The sequence below is a fragment of the Polypterus senegalus genome, chromosome 18, assembly GCF_016835505.1.
Source record: "Polypterus senegalus isolate Bchr_013 chromosome 18, ASM1683550v1, whole genome shotgun sequence".
Lineage (NCBI taxonomy): Eukaryota > Metazoa > Chordata > Cladistia > Polypteriformes > Polypteridae > Polypterus > Polypterus senegalus.
In genome coordinates, this window is record NC_053171.1 from 9,897,879 (window position 1) to 9,923,408 (window position 25,530).

Consider the following 25,530-nt stretch of genomic DNA (forward strand, 5'->3'; position numbering starts at 1 on the left):
TTAAAAATAGACATTTTATTTTGTGTATAATGTATGACATAAATGTACATAGATGTTAACTGGCATTAATATCATATCTTCAAATTATTTCTGCCTTAACAAGATTGTTTTATAGCCCTCAGTTTTTCTGTCTCTCTATTTTCACATCTTTTGCCCATCTTTTTTATTTATATCTTTCCAATGGTAAATGCAGACTTAATATCAAGTGTCCTCATCCTTCTCTGGTGTAAACAATGTGGTCGCTGTAAGTCAAGAACGACAAAGAGACGGACCCCAATTTAAAATAAAAAGCAATTTCTTTATTCTTGGTGAGTTAGAGAGACTGCAGCCCCATACCCAACCCCCGACCACCAGCTCAGTGCCATTGGCTGGTAAAAGCAGACAACCTTACTTAAAAGAAAAAATTCCTCTTTATATTACTTAGCTTATTCATTAGCCAAAGACAAAAAAAACATGACAGTTCATTTTGAGGTCATATTTAAATTGCTATAAATTACGGTTTCATACTGATTTATTACATGCAGGAGTGCCCAGTTTCATACCAAAATAAAGAGTTATCAGGGCACTCACATTCCTAAAATATGCCGTTATCAGCACACAGACACAAAACCAGTTTAAAGCAGTTTCTTATAGTTCAGTACATTCTTATAGTTTTAATATCTTCATTAGATTTTGTCTGGTTAGATTAATAAATCCTTATTTATTAATCCATAAGGGACATGTTTCTTATAATTTTAAATAAGGATTCAGAAACTATCACATTGATTTATACTATCACAGGGTGTTCTGTTAGTGTCAAGAGGTCAACATTTTCTCATAAAAGAATGCAAGTTAGTCTCATATTCTGTACATAAACTTAATTCCTTTTCCATCTAAATGAAGATCAAATCATATAGAAGTAAAAAATCATATAGCTGTCTGCAGCATGATTAATACAAAATACAATCCTTGAGTTAAATACTTATAATCATTACAGTTAATAATGTTTTTTCTTCCTCAACAAATACATTTCTTACACAAGTCCAAACATTTATCAGAAATGTGTGCCCTACTCTGGAAATTCCTTAAATGTGGAACCTTTTTCAGATTCAGCATAATTTTCAAATTATGAAAATAATTTCAGGGCAGGTTCTGCTATATACAATACTTGCAGAAATTGGAGGTAATCTATTTTTTAGAGACAATGAAATTATTCTTGAAACTGATGCAAATTCATATATGAATGTACTACTAGATAAACCTTTTCATGCCAATCACTTTCTATATGAGTCCACTTCTGGCCATAATCCGATTGACAAAATTCCATTTAATCAACCCCACTCTTATTTTCTTGCACCATGATTGTCAGTCTTGGCTAGACTAAACAATATATGCATATTCAAATTGTTTACCTTTTGACTCCTATGATTTGTTTTTCCCTCACTGATCACAAATTTATTTGCAACTCATTTTCCTTTCCTTTGCTCTCCCCAAAATCATACTGTATGTTGGCATCTTGACCTGAATCTGCTTAAAAATGTTGACTTCTGTTAAAAACTTAGGTCATAACTAGACAAATTCAGCTCTATAGATGTGTCTTGCTATTAAATGTGCATTTTGTGACTTCACAAGTGGCTTAGCTCACTTGAATAGCCAGAAAACTGAGCAATTGAAGTCTCTTCTTGCAGCCTTAGAATTTGCATATCTTTGAAAAATGGTCCCTGATCAAGAAATGCGGACAACCCGTAGTACATAGAACAAGGTTACATTCTTTTCTCATACTAAAGCATTATTTTTATATCCAATTCATCATGGCATAAGACTATAAACCCACTTATTTGCTAGCACTCAATCTCCTCTATTCAAACAAAATCAAGTCACACTGCTAATAAACCCAGTGAAATTAGTAATGTTTCTTAATGTTCAACTAAGAGCATCTTTTCCTAAAAGATGTGGCTGTTCCAAGGATCATTAATACAAATTTCTTTATCCTAGATGCCCCCTGTCTGTGTTAGAACTTAAGAATGTCCTAGATTGTGTAAGAAATAAGAATTTGCCAAGCTCTGATGGGTTTAATAACTTTTTTGGAAAATATCCATCTGTTATGTGTACACACACAGGTACCCAAAGGTTATTGTGAGAGCTTAATGAACTAGGAGATGATAAGAATCATTGTGCAATCTCCCAAATGTATAAGTATAAGTCATAAAAGCAAGGAAGCAAACTTGAACAAAAAATAAACGGTAAAAAGTTAAAGGGGGAGCCATAAAATTTTTTTCTGGAAAAATGAATCCAAAACAGGAAACTAGTGGGAACTGCAAAGATGTTTTTGTACATCCACCGAAGAATAAATGCCACCAAATGTTTATATAATGTACGTTACATTATTGACATGACAGAACGGGTCATGTGACTACCTGATGACATCACATAATAGCAAAATAATGCTATAAAATATTAATGTCATTTAAAATGACATGAAGATCAAAATAAATAAGAGTAAAGTTCACCACAAAGAAATAATAAAAGAGGTCAAGTAAAATATGTATATAATTGACAAAAAAGAAGTAAAAATAATCATAATTATAACACTCTTTGACTGAAGGTTTACATCAAAAGCTCTTGACTATACATTTTTCTCCTCTCCCGCTGAATAAATCTTAATTTTTTACATTGGAGATGACCCACTTAAAGGTTTTCCAATGCTGACTCTGTCCTGATGTCTATATAAGCACTTCAGTTTCTGCATTACATCTTGCCTGATGAAGGGGCCTGAGCTGCCTCGAAAGTTTACATATTGTATCTATTCAGTTAGCCAATAAATAGTGTCATTTTGCTTGACTTCTCATTGCATCCATAATGGCTAACATGGTACAACATTCTACTACTATAGTGAACAAATAAATGTCATTTTACAAATGTGTATTTGTACTTGGTGTTATATACAGTACACATTTAAAAAATTCATTTTATTATATTTTATGAAATATGCTTAAAAATTAACCATGCCTTTAGTTTATAAGCTTTTTTAAGCTTTTATTGTATTTTTGACAGGCTCATTGACCAAACGATTTACTTCTGGCAATGAAAATAATAAAATCAAATAATCAATAATAAATCAAATGAGAATTTGTCAACTACAGATTTGTAATAAATAGTGAAAACAATTTGATAATCTTAATCAACATATAATGTCAATTCAGATACTGGATACTAGTTTTAATCAATGCTTTCCTCTCAATAAAAACATCATCTGATCAGACTAAGTCTCTGATTGTTGAATATTATGTAACACAGTTGTACTGTAAATATTCGGTTTAAATCTTATTGGTTATTGCCATAAAGAAGTAATGTGTGCACCCATGAAATTGTATGTGAATGCCAGCTTTTGTAACACAAAAAACACTTTTATATGAATTAAAAAAAAATACAAAAACACAGAACAATTGATAAATGTAATTAGATTAGCATTTTAAATAACTCAGCATTTTAAATAACAACACCTTCTCACTAGTCAGACACTCACTAGCTTCTTGCAGTCAATAAAGACTTCTGTGGTCTAAAATGAAAGATATAAAATACTAAAAGTACCACAAGCCTTTTTCAATTTATCTATTGTAAATAAATTTATCAATTTATATAAAGCTTGTTGTTAGGCAAAAAGTAAGCCTCTTCTGGCAGAAAGAGGAAATGGACGTCACACAACCTCAGGTAAAATAAGTGTGTTTCTGTCACTGAAGTATAGCACTTGATGCTTATTGAAAGTCTGACAGAAAAGTAGCAGGCATCAACCAGTATACACAACAATGCAAAATGGCTGCCGTAAAATAGTACTGGGCCTATTTCCTTCAATTTTAGACAGCTGCTTTAAAATATAAACAAACTACAAATGTTAAGTACTTTTCACAAATTTTATTTTTCTACCAGATTTACAGGGTACATATTAATATTAGACTATTATTGCCACATTAATTAGTACATCTGCCTCACAGATCTTGAGTTTTCGGCTTGAATGTTGGCTCACTTTCTGTCAGTGTGGAGTCTGTACACTCTCCCTGTGTCTCCATTGCATTTTCTTTGAGTACTCCAATTTTTTCTTGCCTACATCCTAAAAACATGCATCAGGCTAATTGGGAACTCTTAACTGGCCCAGTATAAGTGAGGGTGGTGGATGTGTGTGTATCTACTGTAATTGTCCGGTACAGAACTGGATCATGCCTTGTACATGATGCTGTGAAAAAGTACCAAATCTCCACTCCCGTTAGTGAATAAGTGAGTTTTAAAATGGATTGATGTTATTCTATTTTGACACAGTTATGATTTACACCAAGATGAGTAATAAAATGAAAAAGAGAAAAAAATGAAACTGAGCAGAGAAACAAAAAGCACCACTACATCCAATGAGTGGCTCATAAATATATACTGTATGTGTTAATTGTTTTGGATATGTTTTAATGAATATCTTCTGTATAAGTATTTTAGTTATTATGATTTCAATATATTTTACTTCTTTAAACTTTATACTGAAGATCTTAACTGCTAATAATATGGTTAGGAGGAGATTTAATGATTGGTCTGATGTGGGCCTTATGGTCCTGAAATCTTCAGTTACTTTGTTTTATTTTAGACATTGTGATAGATACATTAAATTTAGGAAAAATAAAAATAAAAATTATCAACACACAAAAACAAAAGTAAACCCCTTATAGTAATTTTACATGTCAGTGAAATTCAGTTTGTCTAAACCGTCTTTTTTTGTTTTGGTTATTAGGAGATTTATTGATATTTGCTGAACTCCTGTGGCCAGGTGTTGCCTGTGTTCATTTTTAAAGTTTTTTCTTTTCTGCCAAGTACTCCAGTTTTCCTTCTGAATCTTTAAAGAAATGCTGGTTAGGTTTATTGGCAGCTCCAAAATGGCCCTATGTGAGTATGAGTGGATGCATGAGTAGGTCTTGCAATAGGTGACTGACACCCTGTCTAAGGATAATTCCTGCCTTGCACTTAATGTTGTCATGATAGGCTTTGGTTCATCTCACTCTGAATATGTTATGTTTTATGTTGTTTCAGATTTATAGGCTTTAGGTTACCCTGACCTTAGTCTGATTACAAATAATTTTTAGAAGTCTCTGTGAAATGGGCTGTACTGAGTTTTAAGGGAAGTTCAGTACCTTTTAAATAATTTTGTATGCATTTTTCTCCAGACATCAAATCTCTCACTTCCATACAATGCATTTTTAGCCTTCATTTTAAAGATTTTACCATATGATTAAGCCTTACAGAGACACACAGATTGTACTATATCACAGTCTAAAACAGTTGTGCCACACAGAAGCACTCCATCTATAATTTCTGTCACTTGGTTAGACAGTATATGGTATTTTAGCAAAGGTGATATTTACTTTTGTATTCCTATATTTTGTAATACTAGCCCAACGTTTTTCATTTGTGTAAACTGTAGAAGGTTTTTGACATTTTCTGTGTGATTTGACACAGGGTAGAAGAGCTCCATAGATCACTGAGAAAAATAATTCCTAATTTAATTTCAAATATAAAATCTGAAGCATCACAAAAGGAAGAAAAAATGCTGGACTCTGTTGTTGATTTTTAAGTTAATATATTTCTCAAATGGCAGAAGTATTTGCAAACCAAGAACTAGCCAAGTATGGAACAAGAATCCATTGTAAACCTCTATCACATACAAAACCAAATCGACAAAAATATGCAGTCATTAGCATTAGCATTAGGGATGTGGGAAGAAAACCAGAATTGTTTTGGATAAAGCAATAAGCTAAATAAATTTAATGCATCAAATGCTGTACTGATTCTTATCATCATAAATGTGTTTTTTCTGTCTTCTCAGAGTCTCCTCTTGCCATTATTTTAGCTAGTGTTGGATTTGGTCTGTTTATTCTAGTAGTTCTGCTGCTCTTTGTATACCACAGGACTCGAGGTGAGTGGACATCACTTATTATTCCATTGAACTGCGGGTAACTCATTACACTGTAGCTTTTGTTAGCAAGCTATCACTCCTCCAGACTACAAAAGAGACTAAATGTGTCAGTGAAAAAGTGCTTGGAGGTCAAGAACATAAAGGGGGTCAGGGAGATGGAAGGGCTTTTAGATTGTTGCAGAATATTCTCCCAAGCCAGGGAATCATGCAGAGTCCAAAGCCTTCTGGTTTCAGTCAGACTTTATTAAAGGATAACTAAGACATGCTTGGTCCAAGGGGAAAGCCACTATTGCTAGGCATGGAGACATCTTTATACAAAACTTAACATAGACAAGATACTTAGATACCCATACTGCTTATGCTAAAGGACAACACCTAATGGCATTTCATCACTATTGTCTCATCACCCTAGCCCACTTTACATTAGGTTATGCCCATCCATGCCCAATATTCATTATGCTAATGGACAACACCTTTTGGTATTTCACCACTATTGTTTCTCAACCTTTCAATCATGCCTAGTTTCCATTTGGTATTGCCCATTTTTCCACCCAATCTTTGGCATCAGCTTTCAATGTGTCATTTTATATTGGTGGAGTAGTTACATGTAAGACTTACTTAAAACACTGGACTGCACTGACATGCACTATCCAGTGCTTAAGCTATATTGGTGGTGAGATTATAATATACTTTAAAAATAATAAATTCCTCAAAGGTACAGAATCACATAGTAGAATAAGTGCTTAATTATAAATTCTAATTTCTGTGCATACTACATTCTAATTTCTGTGCCAAATTATCCAGTGTATGTTATGGAGATATTCCCATAAGATGAGTAACTTTTAAGTAAGTCTGCTGCAGAACGATAAGATTATAGGAAATACTAAAGAAAGTGAAGACAAAACTTGGCATTATTGCATTCTATGCTCCATTTCTAGAGATCTGATCTCACCTGTTGCCCATGTTTAATGTGCTCTTTAGCAGTAAAGCATAATGCTTGCACAATGAAGATTTATTTTTTTTTTACTACAGGTTTCCCAAGCTTTGGTGGTATAAAGTGCAGGTGAGTCTTCCTAATATCTACAAATTATAATTAATATCACAAGGGACCAGTGAATTAATCTTACCCAACTAAATTTACAAAAATAATGTATTTTCTTTATAATGACATTTTATTAACTTTACAAACAGTACAAAACACTGCAACTGCTAAAAATGGCTAGAAGACTTCTTTTTGGAGATTAATATATCAGCTAAAGACAAAATTTGATTTCATTCTTCCTATCAACTTTGTTTTAAAGAATCCTTTCAAATTTGCTTACTAAAAACACAAAATTGGCAACCTTCTCAATGCTCTGGCTTACTTTTTCAGAGCTGCATAATAAATTTCCTTTCCGTCATTGGAAATCAGTTAAGGTGGCATGGTGGCAAATGCTGATAGTGAGCCTGTTATCATGTTCCACTATGACAATCTGCCTTAGTAGAAAGTTTATAGTGGTTTGCAAACAACCAGTTATTCGTGCAAGTGCACCCTATTTATGGAGGCATCTGCATAGGGATCTTGTTTTCAGACTGGTACTGATGATTGGATGAGCAATTCCTCATTATGATACATAATGACACATACACTAATCAATTATGAAAAAAGCTATAATCCCTAAGATCCATGAGCACTGATACCTAGCTTTACTACAATATTAAGTTTGGCAAACCAATCCATATTTTTGTTTCATGTGGAACATTTCATAGTTAATTCCAACACCAGGAAATATAATGGCTCTACTGTTTTGTTAAGGGGGTGGCACAGTGGTAGCGCTGCTGCCTCACAGTTAGGAGACCTGGGCTCGCTTCCCGGGTCCTCCCTGTGTGGAGTTTGCATGTTCTCCCAGTGTCTGCGTGGGTTTCCTCCCACAGTCCAAAGACATGCAGGTTAGGTGGATTGACGATTCTAAATTGACCCTAGTGTGTGTATATGTGTCCTGCGGTGGGTTGGCGCCCTGCCCAGGATTGCTTCCTGCCCTGTGTTGGCCGGGATTGGCTCCAGCAGACCCCTGTGACCCTGTGTTTGGATTCAGTGGGTTGGAAAATGGATGGATGTTTTGTTAAGATTTTTTTAAATGGAAGTGACAGTCAAAGTGCCATGACTGATGAACATTTTTATGTAAATCCACTTCAAATCAGCCTAACACTTAATTCAGAATTGTACTACTTTAACAGAAATTAAAGAGAAGATGCTAACCCAGTCAGCAGTGTGGTGTTGACCCATCCAAGACCATTCTAGATTCTTCCAGAATATAAGTGTACCTGTTTGACTTAATTACTGTATATTTCAGTATCCTTATGTATGCATAGCAATGATATAGTATTTGCTGCTCCCTTTGCTACTAAAATGAATGTATTCTATCTTATCTGTTTTAACTTAGTAATTAAGTTTTTAGCTCTCTGTGCAAGGAAATCTAACACATAAAATAATTTACACAATTAATTCCTATTGATTTGTAGCAAGGGCTATTGCAGTGATTTGTGCTACCACCTCACAATCCAATGTTCAGAGTTCAATTTCCACCCCTAGTCTATTGTTTATATGTATTTTACATTTTCATTCTGTATGATATTTTCCTCCAGTCTTCCATCCTTATGAAGTTAAAGTTGATTGAAGATTATAAATTTGCACAGTGAATTAGTGCAAAAGTGGGCCCTGGATGGACTGGCACCCTGTTCAGGGCTAATTCCTGTGTTGTATCCAGACTTTTTTTTGTCCATCCATGTACCTAAATTGGATTAGGTTGTTTGGAGAATGTTATGTTACTTTGTTCCTATTGACTCAAGCTGTTTGTTTCAAACTTTTACAATACATTTTGAAGCTCCATATAGACATAAACCTTCTTGCAGCTGCAAATATCAGTCCTAAAGAGAAGTCACTGGTTAGTGCATTTGGCGGTCTATCCAAAAAAAAAAAATTGAGAAGAAGGCAAACACAGCCTTTCTCGGTCCTCTGTGTAATACAAATCAAAATTGGCTTCAGTCAGCATTTTGTTTTATAATGTATGTTTTTCACAGGAGAGAAGAAAAGGGAAAGGATGCGATTACCTCTAGTGGAGGAGCTATGCAAATTGATCCACTCAGTAAGGAAGGTATGGAAGTTTACATCAGTTTATTTTTGCACTGGCATAGGGGGAGGACATTGATTTATAAATATAATGCAACAACAGTAAGATGTATAAAAACTCAAGTATTTGCAAATATAAACAGAAATATCTAGTGTGGACGCTAGGGGTCACTGTTGCCCCTTAAACCCAACAGACAGACACACAAAACACAGGGTAAAAGCACCAAGAAGTCATTTAATTCTTTTTTTCTCCCTTCTTAGAGTGCCCTTCAAGCACCACAGCCAAAATAACACAAGAAAATACTACAATAATTATAATTCTCTCTTTCTCTTTCTCCTACACACCTCCCAGCAAGCTTCGTCCACCTTCACCCGAGTCTGACTCGCTTGCTGGGTGTTCCACAGTCCTTTGTATATTCCTCGACCCGGAAGTGCTTCTGTTCTTCCGTCCACATGTCCTGCCAGAACGTCCAGGTCAGATGGAGAATTCAAGTTTTTAATCAGCCCGGAAGTACTTCGGGGCTTCTGTCCTTGTGATTTCCTAGTACTTCCATGCTATAAGGGAAGCATGACTCCCCAAGTTCTTTCACAGCACCCCCTAGCGGCACCCAACAGGACTGAGATACCGAACTCCAAGTCCCAGGATGCCCTGTGGGAATCCGGGGCACCACTACACTCCAGGGGAGCTGCCATCTAGCGTCTTGAGGGAGGCAGTGTCCAAAAGTAGTTGCCCTTCCCCATCCTTCTATTCTCAGGGTATCCCGGCCAGGTTGAGCTGCCAGCCGTCTCTTACACTAGATAAACACAAGAACTTCAGTCAATTGAATTGTGTAAAAAAAACCATTGGAGGATACCTGTGTTCTTTTATAACTCACTAGCAAAATACCTGCACTTCGCAGCGGAGAAGTAGTGTGTTGAAGAAGTAAAGAAAAAGAACAGGAAACATTTTGAAAATAACGGAACATGATTGTCAATGTAATTGTTTTGTCACTGTTATGAGTGTTTCTGTCATATATATATATATATATATATATATATATATATATATATATATACACACACACACACACACACATATAAACATATATATACATATCCATACATATATACATATCTACATATACACACATACATATACATACACACACATATATACACACAAATACATATATATATATATATACATACACACATATATATATAAACATATATATACATACACTGCATCCACTTAACAGTGTCATTTCCAGGCAGAGGAGTAGCTTCAGTGACAGACTTTTGTCACTGTCCTGCTCCACTGACAGACTGAGGAGATCGTTTCTCCCCCACACTATGCGACTCTTCAATTCCACCCGGGGGAGTAAATGCTAACATTAATTTTATTTTAATTTTTTTCATTTTTATTACTATTTAATTTAATATTGTTTCTTTGTATCAGTATACTGCTGCTGGATTATGTGAATTTCCCCTTGGGATTAATAAAGTATCTATCTATCTATCTATCTATCTATCTATCTCTATCTATCTATCTATCTATCTATCTATCTATCTATCTATCTATCTATCTATCTATCTATATCTACTTATATACATATACACACACACACACACATATATACAGTCTTTGGGGTGCGAGCAACTGTTGCTGGGGGTGCCAAAATCCATGAAGGAAGAAAAATGAAAAACATTATTCGTACAAAATCTTAATTTATTTATCCATTCCTAAATAATTAAATGGGCAGGCTATTTCGTATCAGTGCAATACACTGCTTGTTAAAATGGATGACTCCCGCTCTTACGTGCAAGTCTTCGCGGATATTATGAACTATTGTTTCTGTTCAAGTTCTATTTAAATTTTAAATAGAAGGAATTTTTATTTAGTCGACAGAATATTATTCCGGAATAAATCAACTCAAACCTTAAATAACTTATAATATTTTGCTCTCCATAAAAATATATCCTGTCTAAATTATCCATCCATCCATTTTCTAACCCGCTGAATCCGAATACAGGGTCAGGGGGGTCTGCTGGAGCCAATCCCAGCCAACACAGGGCAGGAACCAATCCTGGGCAGGGGGCCAACCCACCGCAGGACACACACAAACCAACCAAGCACACACTAGGGCCAATTTAGAATTGGCAATCCACCTAACCTGCATGTCTTTGGATTGTGGGAGGAAACCAGAGCGCCCGGAGGAAACCCACACAGACACAGGGAGAACATGCAAACTCCACGCAGGGAGGACCCGGGAAGCGAACCCGGATCTCCTAACTGCGAGGCAGCAGCGCTACCACTGCGCCACCTGTCTAAATTATACAAGTTAGAAATAAAGTAAACATTAAAAGAACAAACATTCAAATTTCTTTACTCTTATGTAATTTTATATTAAAAAAACCTTAAATTTTAAATATCCCAAAAGATTTTGCTCTCCATAAAATATATATCCTGCCAAAATTATACAAATTAAAATATGAACATGGAGCGTAACAAAACCTGGAAATATAAATAAAATTTGTTCTTTTCAGCAATAACAAATCAAATCATTCGGTTGTCTTTGCTCTTATGTCATTTGATCAGAGCTGGACACGTGGCATCTTTTTTTGGCAACAAGTTCATTTCTGTTTGGTGTGAGGTTCTGTGTTGTGGAGATTCTCAGGATGGACTGCAGGTGCTCATCAGTGAGGCAACTCCTGTGTGCTGTTTTGTTAGTCTTCATGACTGAGAAGAGCTTCTCACACAGATATGTGCTACCAAACATGCACAAGGTTCGAGCCGCATGTAGACGGAGCTGGAGCATTTGTGCGGGAATGGAGTGAATAAACTGTGCGGGCCATGCAGTATCGTACTTTGCCTTCAGTGTGCCATTACACTGCAGCTCAATCACCTCCATCTGAATCTGCACAGGTGCAGTTTCCACATCGACGGCAAATGGGTTGCGAAACAACTCAAAATTCTTTTTTTGTTCTTCAAAGCCACCAAAGTGTCGTGCGAACTCAGTGCGCTCAGTTTATCAGCAAAGTGCGTATTTGGGAACACCGTAGTGCCGATTTGGTTCAACATTACTTGGCAACAGAGAAAGTGGGGCAAGTTGCACTGGTGCATTTGTGTCTCCCATAAAAGAAGCTTCACTTGAAATCACTTTGTGATTTTGCACGGGTAAAAACGTCTGCTGAAGTGTTAGATTCTTCTTTGACTCTTCTGCTTTCTGTATCTTGTGCATTGCATTCAGGTCTTTCAGGTTATGTTGATGTTTTGTCTCATAGTGCTGTCTTAGATAAAATTCTGTAATTACAGCCACATTAGCTCCACAAATGAGACACACAGGTTTACCGGCAATGTCAGTAAACATATACTCAGCCTCCCATCGGTTTTTAAAGGCTCTATGTTCAGAATCACCTTTTCTCTTTGGCATCGTGTAGGTTGGCTTCGCAATAACTTGCAGCATCATAAGCTAGACTTGATTAACGCGGTAAGTGTTCGGCAAGGCAGCTGAAGCGCTGCATTATGGGATCTGTAGTTTATTGTGTTACCAGCGCTTCATATCCCCGGGCCATTAATAACAATAATACAGTATATAAAATGATCTTGTGGGCCGGATATAATTACACGCCAGACTGGATGTGGCCCGTGGGCCTTGAGTTTGACACATATGGACTAAATAGAACTTGAAAATAAATATTTTTTCGAAAGTAATCGCGCAATTCAGATCGAGTTGACGCAAGCACTACAGTACATCGAGCCCGCGTGCTATTGTGGTTTTGCCTGTGTACCTCAGTAAGTTACCCGCCCCTCGCTCTTACATTTTTACCGTTCATCTAATGAATACACTGAGTATGGCTTTACCAAAACAATCATTGATCGCGAATAAAGTATCCATTATTCATGAAGCTTCAATTGGTGATCTGTCTTTTTGTGTTAACCGCATATGTTTTCATAAGTCTCAAACCAAGGGGATGCGAGGCTAAAATGAATCGAGAAGCGCGCGTACATACTTAGTGCATCTCCTCTCGGGAATCGAACCTCGGCGCTACAGGCGAAGGCTCTACTATTGCGCCACGGCGTGTGGTTTGTCTATTTGAGCGTAGCAGTGTAATTCGGTTTTTGTTCAGCACTCTTTGGAACTGTTGCTTTTTGTCTGAATATGGTTTTATATGTCACTTGCTCGCTTCTAATTGTTTCGCTGACTTCTTAATTATATAATGCATGTTTTCTTCAGCGCTTTTTGTAGCTCTTCCTGGTTTTCTACGTAATGCGTGATTACGTGAGAGGCGTGATGATGTCACACGGAACTCCGCCCCCCACGGCTTTCGAGCTCAACTCCATTACAGTAAATGGAGAAAAATAGCTTCTAGTTATGACCATTATGCATAGAATTTCGAAATGAAACCTGCCCAACTTTTGTAAGGAAGCTGTAAGGAATGAGCCTGCCAAATTTCAGCCTTCTACCTACACGGGAAGTTGGAGAATTAGTGATGAGTCAGTGAGTCAGTCAGTGAGTCAGTGAGGGCTTTGCCTTTTATTAGTATAGATACATTTACAGATTAAGGCACTATATAAATTAAATTTGTTGTTGTTATTAATATTATTATTATTATTATTATTAGATTGTCACAACTGGGACTCCTACCTAACTTTTACCTTCTTGGCCTCGTACAGTTTTACTTGCACATAGCAAAGTCCACTGCTGTTCAACCAGTAGATGACATGGGGTTATTAGTAACTGTTGGGACCTGAAGTTCTTGATCACTCCAATGTCACATTAATTGTGAAGAATGGTTTCATTTATTTAATGAGATCCACAAGGAAGGTACCAATGATGGCACAAAATTTATAAAATAAAGAAACTGAAGTCAGTCTGAACCATTTTATACAGGATATGTTGTTGTCTGGTACATGAGTGGCATCCTCACTTCTCTGATTTCCAATATCATAACCATTTGCACTCTATCTTCTGATCGGTCTGGCTCATTCTTTTCTCTCCTCTTTACCAACTGTAAACCTTTGCTTAAAACTCTTTGAAACTCTAGAAGCAGCTTTGAGATTCCCTATATACTCGCAGATAAATTCTCCTGCAGATAAGTCAGGGCTTGATTTTACCTTATACTTTCCGGTATTTTATAATGTCGATCACATAAGTTGAATGCAGAAAACTCACGCTATTGATCCATGACCACACAGTAATACCCAAACTATTCTGAAGTGATATTTGCACTGTTTTGTGTTTTTTGTATCTCACACCCTCATAAACCTTTATCATAAGAGCATCCCTTACCTTTGATGGAGTGTTCGATCAGAAGAAAATATGAAGCTGGTTTTAAATTAAAAGTCATTGACATGGTGAAAGAACTTGGTAACTGCGTTGCTGCAACGCTGTCTGAGAAACTGGTGCGAGATTTGAGGAAGCAAGAAGATGTAAAAAAAAAAAAATGAAGGGTCGCATTTTTGAATGGTGTGGTGGGCTGGCGCCCCACCCGGGGTTCGTCTCCTGCCTTGCACCCTCTGTTGGCTGGAATTGGCTCCGGCAGACCCTCATGACCCTGTAGTTAGGATATAGTGGGTTGGATAATGGATGGATCGATGGATTTTTGAATGGGCATATAAGCCAGGGTCTGATTTCATGATCGATTTTTTTGGGTTTCAAGACCCGACTTATATTAGAGTATATACAGTAGTTACATTTATGTGGGGCTTTTCTAGACATTCGAAGTGCTCTACATAGACAGTACAGGAGCCATTTCAGCCACCATCAATGTGCAGCATTCACCTGGATGATGCAATGGCAGCTATTTTTGTGATAGTGCACTCACTAAATATAAGCTATTAGGTTCCAGATAGTTACCTACTCTGCGGTGGGTTGGCACCCTGCCCAGGATTGGTTCCTGCCTTGTGCCCTGTGTTGGCTGGGATTGGCTCCAGCAGACCCCCGTGACCCTGTATTCGGATTCAGCGGGTTAGAGAATGGATGGATGGATAGTTACCTACTTAGAGATAATGGATGACTAGGAAGCCAAAATGGTCAAGATTGTGGTGGTCAATTTAGCCAGGATATCATGTACACTCTACCCTTTTCAAAGGATCACTAGAGATCTTTTATGATGAAAGAGAGTCAGGGCCTTGGTTTTACATATCACCCGAAGGACAGCACTATTTTTACAGCACAGTGTCCTGGCATTGAGATTCACAAACAAACCAAGCAACCCAAGAAGGCCTCACCAATACCTCCACCTCTTCCAGCAGCAAACCAAGTTTTTCATAATTGGTCTCCTATCAACGTACTTGCCAGGCACAAATAGGCTTAGATGCAGGTAGATGATCTGGGGCCTTATATATAATGTAGTGCATAGAATTCATTCTAAAACATGGTATATGGACAAAATTAGAAATGTGTGTATGCACAAAAAAATTCAGATGCATTAAACTGTGCATAACTCCCCTTTATAAACCTCAATCAATGTAAATTTTAATACACATGCATGCACACCTATTGCTCCACTTTAACTTTCCACTTTAATCTTGTAGTTTATTTTGCCATTAAAGTAGACATCATAAACATCATCTTAAAATCTATTTTTAATTTACTAGAGTTCCTCATATCTGTGGACGAAAACTCAGACCCGACAGCAGGTGCGGTTATAAAGCAGCTTTATTTTCAGAGTCACGGTGAGAAGCGTTTCAGAAAAGCAGACAATCAAATATACATGACAGCGTCAGGGTTCTTCTGAACCCCGTCTGTTGGGTGGGGTCCAGTTTTATACCCCTAGAATGCGTGATTTAATATCGTTTGTGGCAGTAGGGGGCAGTAGTGCACCCTTGAACCCTCAGGGATGACTCCTGACACCAGGTAATAGTCCACGACCTTTTTATTATTTTCTTTCAGTGCACCAAGCACCTACCACACTCCTCACAAATCACTATCCACTAATAACAACACAATAACCTCTCCTCCTCGCCCAGACACTTTGCTCCTCTCCCACCCAGCACAGCTCAGTGTCTGGACTGAGGCACGGTCCTTTTATAGCCCCTGACCCGGAGGTGTTCCTGTCCCAGCAATCCACAGTTCCTTATTCCTTCCGGGTCAGGGCAATCAGTCTATTATTTCAACCCGGGAGCACGCCATACCTTCCTGTCACGTGACCGTGACGTACTCCCGGGTCATAAGGCACAACAGAGCCCATAAGTCCCCCCACAGCGACTCCTGGTGGCGCCCAAGGTATCCAGCAGGGCTGTGTATAAACACCACAGAGTCCATAAGGCCCTGCTGGACCTCGGGGCACGATCCCGCTGTCGGAGAGCTCCTCCTGTTGGCCTGGGGGTGCGGCCCGGCCTCGGAAGCCGGCAGTCTTCCACAGTTCCCCCCCCTTAGTGACGACTTCTGGGGCGGAGCGTCCGGCCCCGAGAGGGACGTCCTCCTCCAGGAGGACGCGTCATCCGGGCCTTGAATGCGCTTGACCCTGTCCTCGAGCGAACCTTGGGGGGACGGTGTACCTCCTGTCTCCCCGGGGACAATGGCGCCTCACGTGGCCCGGTTGCCGGCAATTATAGCACCGACGAAGCCCTCCTGGTTGCTTCCCTCTGCGGGACCAAAAACATCTCGGGAACTCCGTCAGCGCCGTCTCCGCTCCTTCACCTGCCAGGGAAGTCATCACGGCCGCCTGGCGGCCCTTAAGCCTTCCTTCCATCCTGTTGGGAGACCCACCATTCCTTTTCGGGATCTCCCGCTTAATGTGGGGCTTGCGCTCAGCCTGAGGCCCTCCATGGGAAGAGGAGAGCCTCTGTGCTGTCTGCACACCCGCTACCTTCCGCCTACTGGGAGTCGGCGTCATTTGCACCGTCCCGCACCGATGAACAGCACTATTCAGCTGCACCGCACGGCGGCGCATCCCCCGGCACTCCTACCACCGGCGCTACCCCGCACTTAAGACCGGTCGGGTCCTGGTGAGCCGTACTGCCCCGGAAAGCCACGCCAAGCGCATGCCCCGGGCTGTTTGCTCCAGTCCCCGACCATTCGGTCATCGTGCCCCAGTCTCTTGTCGGGTACACAGTGCTTTGACACGCGCTACTCATTCTCAGCGGTGCCCGACCGCACTGTGTCCCCTTATTCTCTACGACACGGGAGGGACTCACCTGTACTCCCGCATTGATCATCTCCGAGCTTCCGGCCGCTGCACAAAATCCTTCAGCGCCTTTACAGGTGCTGCTGCCGTCGCTCCTAGTTCCTCCACTCGTTCTTTTAGGTCTTCGACACCCTGCAAGAAACGGTGCAGGGGCTCGAGGTATTTCTCGAGACCCCGTAAGTCCAAACAGTCAGTTACTACGGCCGGCTGCATTTTCGCTTCCGCGTTGTGCTTACCTTCCGGCCGGGAACCAATGAGCACGTCTCCCCCAGGCACGTGCTCCGCTGGGTCGCGCAAAGGCCCCTGGGAGTTGGAGTCCTCAGAGGGACGGCTGGCTACTACAAACTGGCTGAGATCTGCCTTTTTCTTTTCCGCGGCAGACCCGTCAGCCACAAGCCGTCCCTCTTTGTCGGAGGCTTTTTGTTTCGGCGGCGCTTCGCCCGCCTTCCCCTCCCTTTCCAGGAGGCTTGGACCCGTTAGGGGATGACCGGCCTCCTCGGAGGACTCCGGGCTCCCTCCACCGTCCCGACATCCACCGCGGGTGACCAGTCTGTTGTCGCCGACCGCGGCTGTCTCTAGCCGTCTTGCGTCGCGACTTGTCTTCTGGGAGCCGCGGCCATTTTGCCGAGGCATGAGGCCGTCATCCAAGACGCCGCTGCAATCCTCCAGGCGGACGTCTGCAAAACAGGATAAGTACAAAGACGGAACGTCGGGCGTTTTACCTGTAGCCGCCTCCGCAATGGAATGCGGCACCCCCGGACCGTCTAGGGAGTATGATGCGCTCGGCAGTTGTCCGTGTCCCGGGTCTTTTGCAGCCCGGGTTTGTTGTGCCCGAATCAGCGCTTTGTCTTCCTCGCTCCCGGTCAGGAGGGTCCAGGACATCGCGGCGTCCGTCATGCCCTGCAGGCGGCTGGGACTGACCTTCTTTTTTCCCGTTTTCTTTCCCATGGCCCTGTAGAGCGGGATAGCACGCACTGTTGCCGCTTCCTTGGCAGCGGGTGGTGTTGTGCACCTCCGGGTAAAAATGTGGAACCCACCGAGGGTTGTCTGCCCACACAAAATTTATTTTTAGCGCAGGTCCCCTGCCAACAGACGGCCAGAGAATCCTGCCGGCTACGCCAGTGTGGCAGTAGGGGGCAGTAGTGCACCCTTGAACCCTCAGGGATGACTCCTGACACCAGGTAATAGTCCACGACCTTTTTATTATTTTCTTTCAGTGCACCAAGCACCTACCACACTCCTCACAAATCACTATCCACTAATAACAACACAATAACCTCTCCTCCTCGCCCAGACACTTTGCTCCTCTCCCACCCAGCACAGCTCAGTGTCTGGACTGAGGCACGGTCCTTTTATAGCCCCTGACCCGGAGGTGTTCCTGTCCCAGCAATCCACAGTTCCTTATTCCTTCCGGGTCAGGGCAATCAGTCTATTATTTCAACCCGGGAGCACGCCATACCTTCCTGTCACGTGACCGTGACGTACTCCCGGGTCATAAGGCACAACAGAGCCCATAAGTCCCCCCACAGCGACTCCTGGTGGCGCCCAAGGTATCCAGCAGGGCTGTGTATAAACACCACAGAGTCCATAAGGCCCTGCTGGACCTCGGGGCACGATCCCGCTGTCGGGAGAGCTCCTCCTGTTGGCCTGGGGGTGCGGCCCGGCCTCGGAAGCCGGCAGTCTTCCACACGTTATAAAATGTAACAGTCAACACTTTATTATACACAATCCTTGAGCCCCTTCAACTCCCCTTATGCAACTTGATTTCTTGGCCCCTTTTGTTATGGCGTTCAGATTTAAGCTAAGGGAAAATGTGATAAGGCAGACTCATGTGTGGAATGCTCAGACCTTGAGTCCTTTGCACAAATATTTTTCTGTTTGCTAAAACAAAGTATGCTATTACATGGTTTTGTAAAGCTTACTTCTCAGACATGAATTAGTACAAGGGAACGAAGAGAACATTCGTCTTCCACATGCCCCATCATAACTAAAGTAGCATGTTAAATATTTTGTATTAACCCAGTCGTTAATCACTAAGTGCTTCTTAAACAGGCTTTCAATTACACTGACAGGAGCACGCAGGCAGTGATTGCCACACAGAATACATTACATTTGTGATACTACAACTCTCCAAACATTTTAGAATACTAAGATGTATACTTGATATAATTTTCATGATGAAATGCATTAAAGCATGTATTAAACACATGGGGACATGGTGATCTGGTGTCCCATCCAGGGATTATTCCTGTCTCCTGCAAGATGCTTGCTGGTGACGTGCATGACCCTGAATGGAATAATTTATATACAAAGACAACAGTATTGTCTCTGTCAAATGTTCTTCTGCTTTCTTTCTCCATGTAACCAATCACTACACAATAAGCGTCTGTAATAAATGTAAAACCAGCTGTAATCTTAGAATGCCAATTCTTCAAAACTTTTATAGAACATTGAAAAATCTTCCTTATACATGTTTAATCATTCTATCCATCTATCTATCCAGGGTCGTGTCAGTCCAGTAAGCATATAGAATGAGGGAGGAACAACCCCTAGATGGGGCACCTGCTTATCGTTTCTGCTACACTACCGTGCCCCCACATGTTTAATTATTAACAGTAAACCTTATTTAAACGAAGTTCACAATTTATCAGCAAAATGAAATATACATACTATAAATATACATACTTTACCATAAAAATTATATGAAGTATACATCCTAGTATTCTAACAGCACACAGGATTGCCCTTGGAAATCTAAATCGATGTAGAAGCCAGGGAACATCATATGTAAATATGCACTCTCTTTTATTGAAATGTGCAGATTTTCCTATAAAATTATAAAATAACAATAATAATAATATGATTAAAACAATTAAAAATATATAATACGAAAGCATAAGTACAATATACAGTACATGTACATACAGTGCACATAATGCAAATTGTTCCTAAAGTAGCTCAGGTTGTGCAATATTACAGTTGTAGTGCACGTTTACAGTGAGGTAATTATAATTATAAGTACAAGCAGTTCTACTGGGAGCAGTTGATGGACAGATTGAGTGTGTTTAAAGCTCTTGGGATGAAACTGTTTTTGAGCTTCGAGGTCTGTGCAGGAAAAGCTCTGAAGTGTTTGCCAGATGGGAAAAGTTCAAATATACTGTGCGCATGGCTGAGTGAAATCCATGCAGATGATGGTGATTTTCTTGAGGCAGTCTATGCTATAAATGTCTTCCAGTGCTCTCTGATCAACTGCTGCACAGCTGTGGACTCCGCACACAGATACAATTGGTTAAAATACTCTGAGTGGTGCACTGAGAGTAACAGCATAAAGGTCCAAAAGGATAGCTCTTGGAAATCTAAATCAACTTAGAAGCGAGTCATCACCATCTGTAAATATACACTCTCTTCTAATTCTTCCATTTGCGATGTCTTCTAACAATGCTAAAGCAGCTATGGTATTTGGAATAGTTTGGCTATTCCATGCACCATTATATTGTTACAGGATTATTAAAATCAAGTACCTTTGTAATTAATTAATTCATTAATTTCAGTGTATTTGATACAGCCGGTGTCACTGATGCAAATCTAAAAAAATGGAAATCACACAGAAAAGGTACCACTATTTTGACTCTGATTTCCATCAGTTTGCAAATCCGAGCAGAAAAGTGTGTATGCAAGGTGAGGGGCTACAGTAAAAATGTATGTGGCTTTACAGCAGGTTTAGTTTTTATATGTCTCCAAGTGAGCGTGGGTCACCCTTTTATGTGTGAAGAAGCAAATTTCAGTGAAATCCAGGGATAGTAAAGCCTGGAATTTCCTAATATAAGAGCGATAGGGTGTACAGTCTGCATCTTCATGTGGACACATTACACATTGTGACAAAGAACAAACAGAGTATTATGACAGTCATTTAATATACAGTCTGTGAAATGTAAAACAATGAAATCATTATTCCCACCATGCTAACATGCTTATTTTGGAGGTGCACTATAAAGTGGCTGTTATTTGCTATTGTTTTTTTTGTTATTTTTAGGTGATTCTGCTGCAGCGTCCAATGATGTTGTTTATTCAGAACTTGTACAAGAAAAAATAATGAAAAAGCGAGGTGGGTCTGCTTCATTTAAACTGCTAATCAAGCTAATTTACCTTTTCATTGCCAATAGACACCAGTTTCAACATTTGTTACAAAATGTCACTCTTCTGTAATTAGTCATTTAATTTGTGCAAATGTGATTCTTTGTGACTGTCAAATCGTTATTTACTTTTTAATCTCTTTTATAACATTATTACATTTTTGCCTTGAACACAGTAATCTGATTGTGTTTACCTTGACAGGAAAAATATCAGCAGAGACCACAAATGTCACATACTCTGATGTCAAATTGAAGAATGCCACAGGTAAGACAGAATAGGTGGGGGCACTAACAAAAAAGTCTAGGATTCTAATATATGTACTGTAGTAATACACATAAGGCTAATGGCTACTTTATTAGGTATAGTATTCAGATGTTGCTCTATTCATATACAAATGACTTCAAAAGAAGCATGCCAAAATACATTTCACACCATTCCACAGTTTGGTTTACCATTAACAGGAACATTTTTTTTTTAAATTTGCCCTGTAATTAGTTTGAATTAATATGCATCCAATTGTGATATTTTTGAAACTTTAGTGTCTTGTATCTGTGTTCGTCAGCTGGGTTGCTGACTGCCATACTGCATCCGTGATAAAGTATGGTAAGTACAGTAGATGAGATGTGCATTCTGATACGTCTCTTTTAGCCCTGCTGTTGTTCTCAGTTGTTCAGTCATGTCGGCTTCTTTCATTGTTGATCAAGAACACCATTAGTTGGATGACTTTTGGGTGATACTCCTAACTCTTGTTTACTCTGGCAAGCAAATGCCAACCTAGTTGGAAAAAGTCAAATACTCTGATGTCAATATCAAGAATAATATAGTTATATCTAAATGGGCAATGGAACTTAATAAAACAGACTTTTTGCAGAAGTGAGTCACAGAGAGTAACAGTGGTACAGTGGAACAGCATATACCCCCTGTGACAGATATGGGGCGCTATTGCTCCCTTGAACCCTTGTCCAAGACGCCAGACACCAGATAAAAGTCCACAAGATGACTGTTTTTATTCTGCACAGTGTACAAAGCACCCTCTCCTCCACAATACTAATTAAACAATACAATACACAATCAATAAACTCTCCACTGCTCCCAGACGCGTTGGCACGCTTCCACCCAGCTCAGCTCACCGTCTGGGAGCTCCCACAATACTTTTATATTTCCTGAACCGGAAGTGTTCCAATCCCCAGTCCATGTGATCTCCTATCACTTCTGGGTCAGAGAAAAAGTATTTTCTTCACCTTGGAAGCACGTCATTCCCCTTGTCCATGTGACTCGGACATACTTCCGGGGCGTAGGGTAAATAACCATTGTTCCTCCCTGCAGCGTCATCTAGTGGCCCCCACGGTATCCTGCTGGTCTTTGGGGCACCTACATGCTGCAGGGAGAGCTCCACCTGGCGGCTTGGGGGTATTGGCCGGGATGAATGGCCAGCCATACACCACACCCTCCAGGCCCTATTCAAGCATGTCCATCACTTGATTTATCTTAGTCAGCCATTTTGATGTTAAGAATATTTTCCACAGTGTTATTTCTCTTTCTTTGTCATCATCTGTTAATAAACACATGCATATTTGCAGGTGCACCCTTTTCAACTGCCTCAGATCATCTTTATGCTTCTGTTCTCCCACGAAAAGGCAAGGTAATTGATATTATAATTTTATCAGCCATAAAAAAGTACTGTTATTCCTTTGAACCACTAGGAAAGACCACTATTTCCCAGCGGTCTGTGGCACAGCCTCTCATTTAAAGTCAGTTGGTACGCCATAGGCATCGTTGCTGCTACTTCTGCTTTATAAATATAAGTGTAAGCAATGTGAAGTCTTTTAGTGTTTATATTTTGAATGAATAAAACAGAGCTTTAGAATTAAAGTGAGCTCCTTCTGTAATGATTTCCTTCTCTTGGACATGGCTGCTGACTGATTTTCTTTTTCTTTGTTTTGCTTGACAGAAGTAACATATTGTGGATTCTGGTGTCACATCTGCAAAGCTGCAGCCACCTCAAGGTCTTCATATGACACATTTTTGCTTATCTGCTTTTCCTGATATTCCAAGTTGGTCTGTTCTAATTTACAATATGTGGAGGTATGACTGTGTGGTCTTTCTATCACAGTGAACACAACTATACAATATGGAAAGAAAGAATGCAAGGAACACTCGATAAGAACAGATCCATCTAAAGCAATGCAAGCGATCGTGGCTTTTTCACTTGGCCGTCATCTAAACAAAATCAAGCTGGTCATTAGAGTGCTGCTTTCATGCCAGCTTCTTTTATTGCTGATCAAGAACACTATTAGTTGAATGACTAATATATGAACATACAGAGTGAGCCAAAGAGAAGTACCACATTTCAAATATTTATTCTACAATAATGCTACAAGATAAAATACATTTCATTACAACACAAGAAAAGGTATACAAAATAGATTTTTTTTCACTGTGTCTTAAAAATGATGTCATCAAGGTGGTGGCCATCATTAGCGATACACTCTTTGAGATGATTTCTGAATACTCACATGACTCATTCAGCCATTTCAAGGGGAATAGCGGCGACTTTGTGGCGAATAGTGTCCTTGAGGGCTCCAAGGTTTTAAGGTCGGCGTGTGTATACCTTCGACCAGAGATGGCCCCACAAGAAGAAATTGCATGGAGTGAGATTAGACAAATGTTAAGGGCACCCAACATCACCGCGCAGGAAGATCAGCTTCCGCCTGAAACATCTTCCGCAAATCTTGCATGGAACTCCGAGCAGTATAAGCTGTTACTCCATCCTCTTGAAACCAGGCATCCACAACATCCATTACTTCCAGTTGGGGGTGCAAAAGTTCTCTAGCATTTCAATGTAATGTTCTGAAGTGACGGTGACCATTACCCTCCCACTCCTTAAAAAAGTAAGGACCTATAATGCCAAATTCTGCAACGGTGCACCAAACTGTAAAATGCTCACTGCACAGGGGTGCCTGATGAAGTTCACAAGGGTTGGTTTCAGCCCAGTAGCGAAAGTTTTATTGCACATAACGATAGCATCTTGAGGAACATTTTACAGAATGTTCGCTCACAACTCTCTATGGCTCTCTCAGTCTCTCTCAGTGAGTTCCTGCACTACCATCATTTTGTATTGTTGGAAATGAAGGTCCTCATGCAAAATCCTCCTCAAAGACATGTAGGAAATGTCAAAGGCAGAAGTAGTTTTGCGTGCTGAACATCTAGGAGACTGCAAAATTGATGCCAATACAGCTTAGGTTGTTTTTAGGCATTTGTACAGTCCGAAGATGGCCTGGAGATTTTCTGTTCAATGTTGTACCCGTCTGTCTAAATTTAGCCACCCACTGAAGAGTTGTTTTCCGATTTGGAACATCACCCTTAGAAGGAATACTGAAGTGCTTTCAGAAGGCGTGTTGCGTAGCGATAATGGATTTGATGTTTTTGAAGAATGCTTCAACAGCGAAAGCACAGTGCGCACCAGACCAAGGCATGATGCTGATTGAAAAATACAAGGGATCGCTTATCAAAGGACCACCATCCCAACCCACTCTGCTGCCTTTACCTCATGAAATGATCTTGAGAAAAGTGGTACTTCATTTTGGCACACCCTGTGTGTATATACAGTATATATAAATAACCTAGTATGTCATTGACCTGAACTAAGTTTTTGTCTCTCTTTTTTTTTGACATTTCAGGCTCTTATACTAGTGTAACTGCTGCTATACTGTAATCCATTTACCTTGCCTTAATGACTTTTACCTATGTATATGGTTTTAATTGTCCTTTTCTTGTTATATAGTGTGGCTAGTGTCAAGGACCGAGGAGACAGCAATAAGGGTTGGGGTTTCCGGCCCCGTATATTGTACAGAACTTTTGCACCAAAGAAAAACAGGTCAAAGCACAAACTAAACAGTTCATAACGCGACGCCGCCTCCTGGCGTCGCGCCATTTTATAGGGTGGAGCCGGAAGTGGAGGACAGCTGGGAAGGACCGCTAGGGAGGATGGGAAGGATGACGTCAGGGCAAGATGGCGGAGGAAGGGCGGAAGTACCGCACTGCGGTCAAACCAAGCCTATGGTGCTGGAAGGTCTCTTTTTCTATAAGGAAGCAGAGGGAGAAAGTTAGTCCCCCGCCATTCCCTGGCGGCGAATGTTTTCCCAGGTGTTCTCGAATCAGTCCGCGGCCTCCTAATCGCTCGTGCGTGACACGATCCCCCCCTTAGCCCAGGACCGTCAGGTCGGGCGGACCTAACCGAGAG

The 25,530-nt window shown here is 40.2% G+C and overlaps 1 protein-coding gene across 1 annotated transcript in view; it reads left to right on the forward strand.

Moving 5' to 3' along the window:
- LOC120519065 overlaps window positions 1–23,667 on the forward strand; it is a 125,056-nt gene extending 101,389 nt beyond the window's left edge. Inside the window, exons 16-22 of the mRNA XM_039742152.1 lie at window positions 5,840–5,929; window positions 6,962–6,992; window positions 8,990–9,063; window positions 21,187–21,258; window positions 21,489–21,551; window positions 22,868–22,929; window positions 23,239–23,667. Coding sequence (XP_039598086.1) covers window positions 5,840–5,929; window positions 6,962–6,992; window positions 8,990–9,063; window positions 21,187–21,258; window positions 21,489–21,551; window positions 22,868–22,929; window positions 23,239–23,244 — 398 coding nt within the window. The 3' untranslated portion in view covers window positions 23,245–23,667. The remainder of the gene's footprint in view (window positions 1–5,839; window positions 5,930–6,961; window positions 6,993–8,989; window positions 9,064–21,186; window positions 21,259–21,488; window positions 21,552–22,867; window positions 22,930–23,238) is intronic.
- The last annotated feature ends 1,863 nt before the right edge of the window (window positions 23,668–25,530 follow it).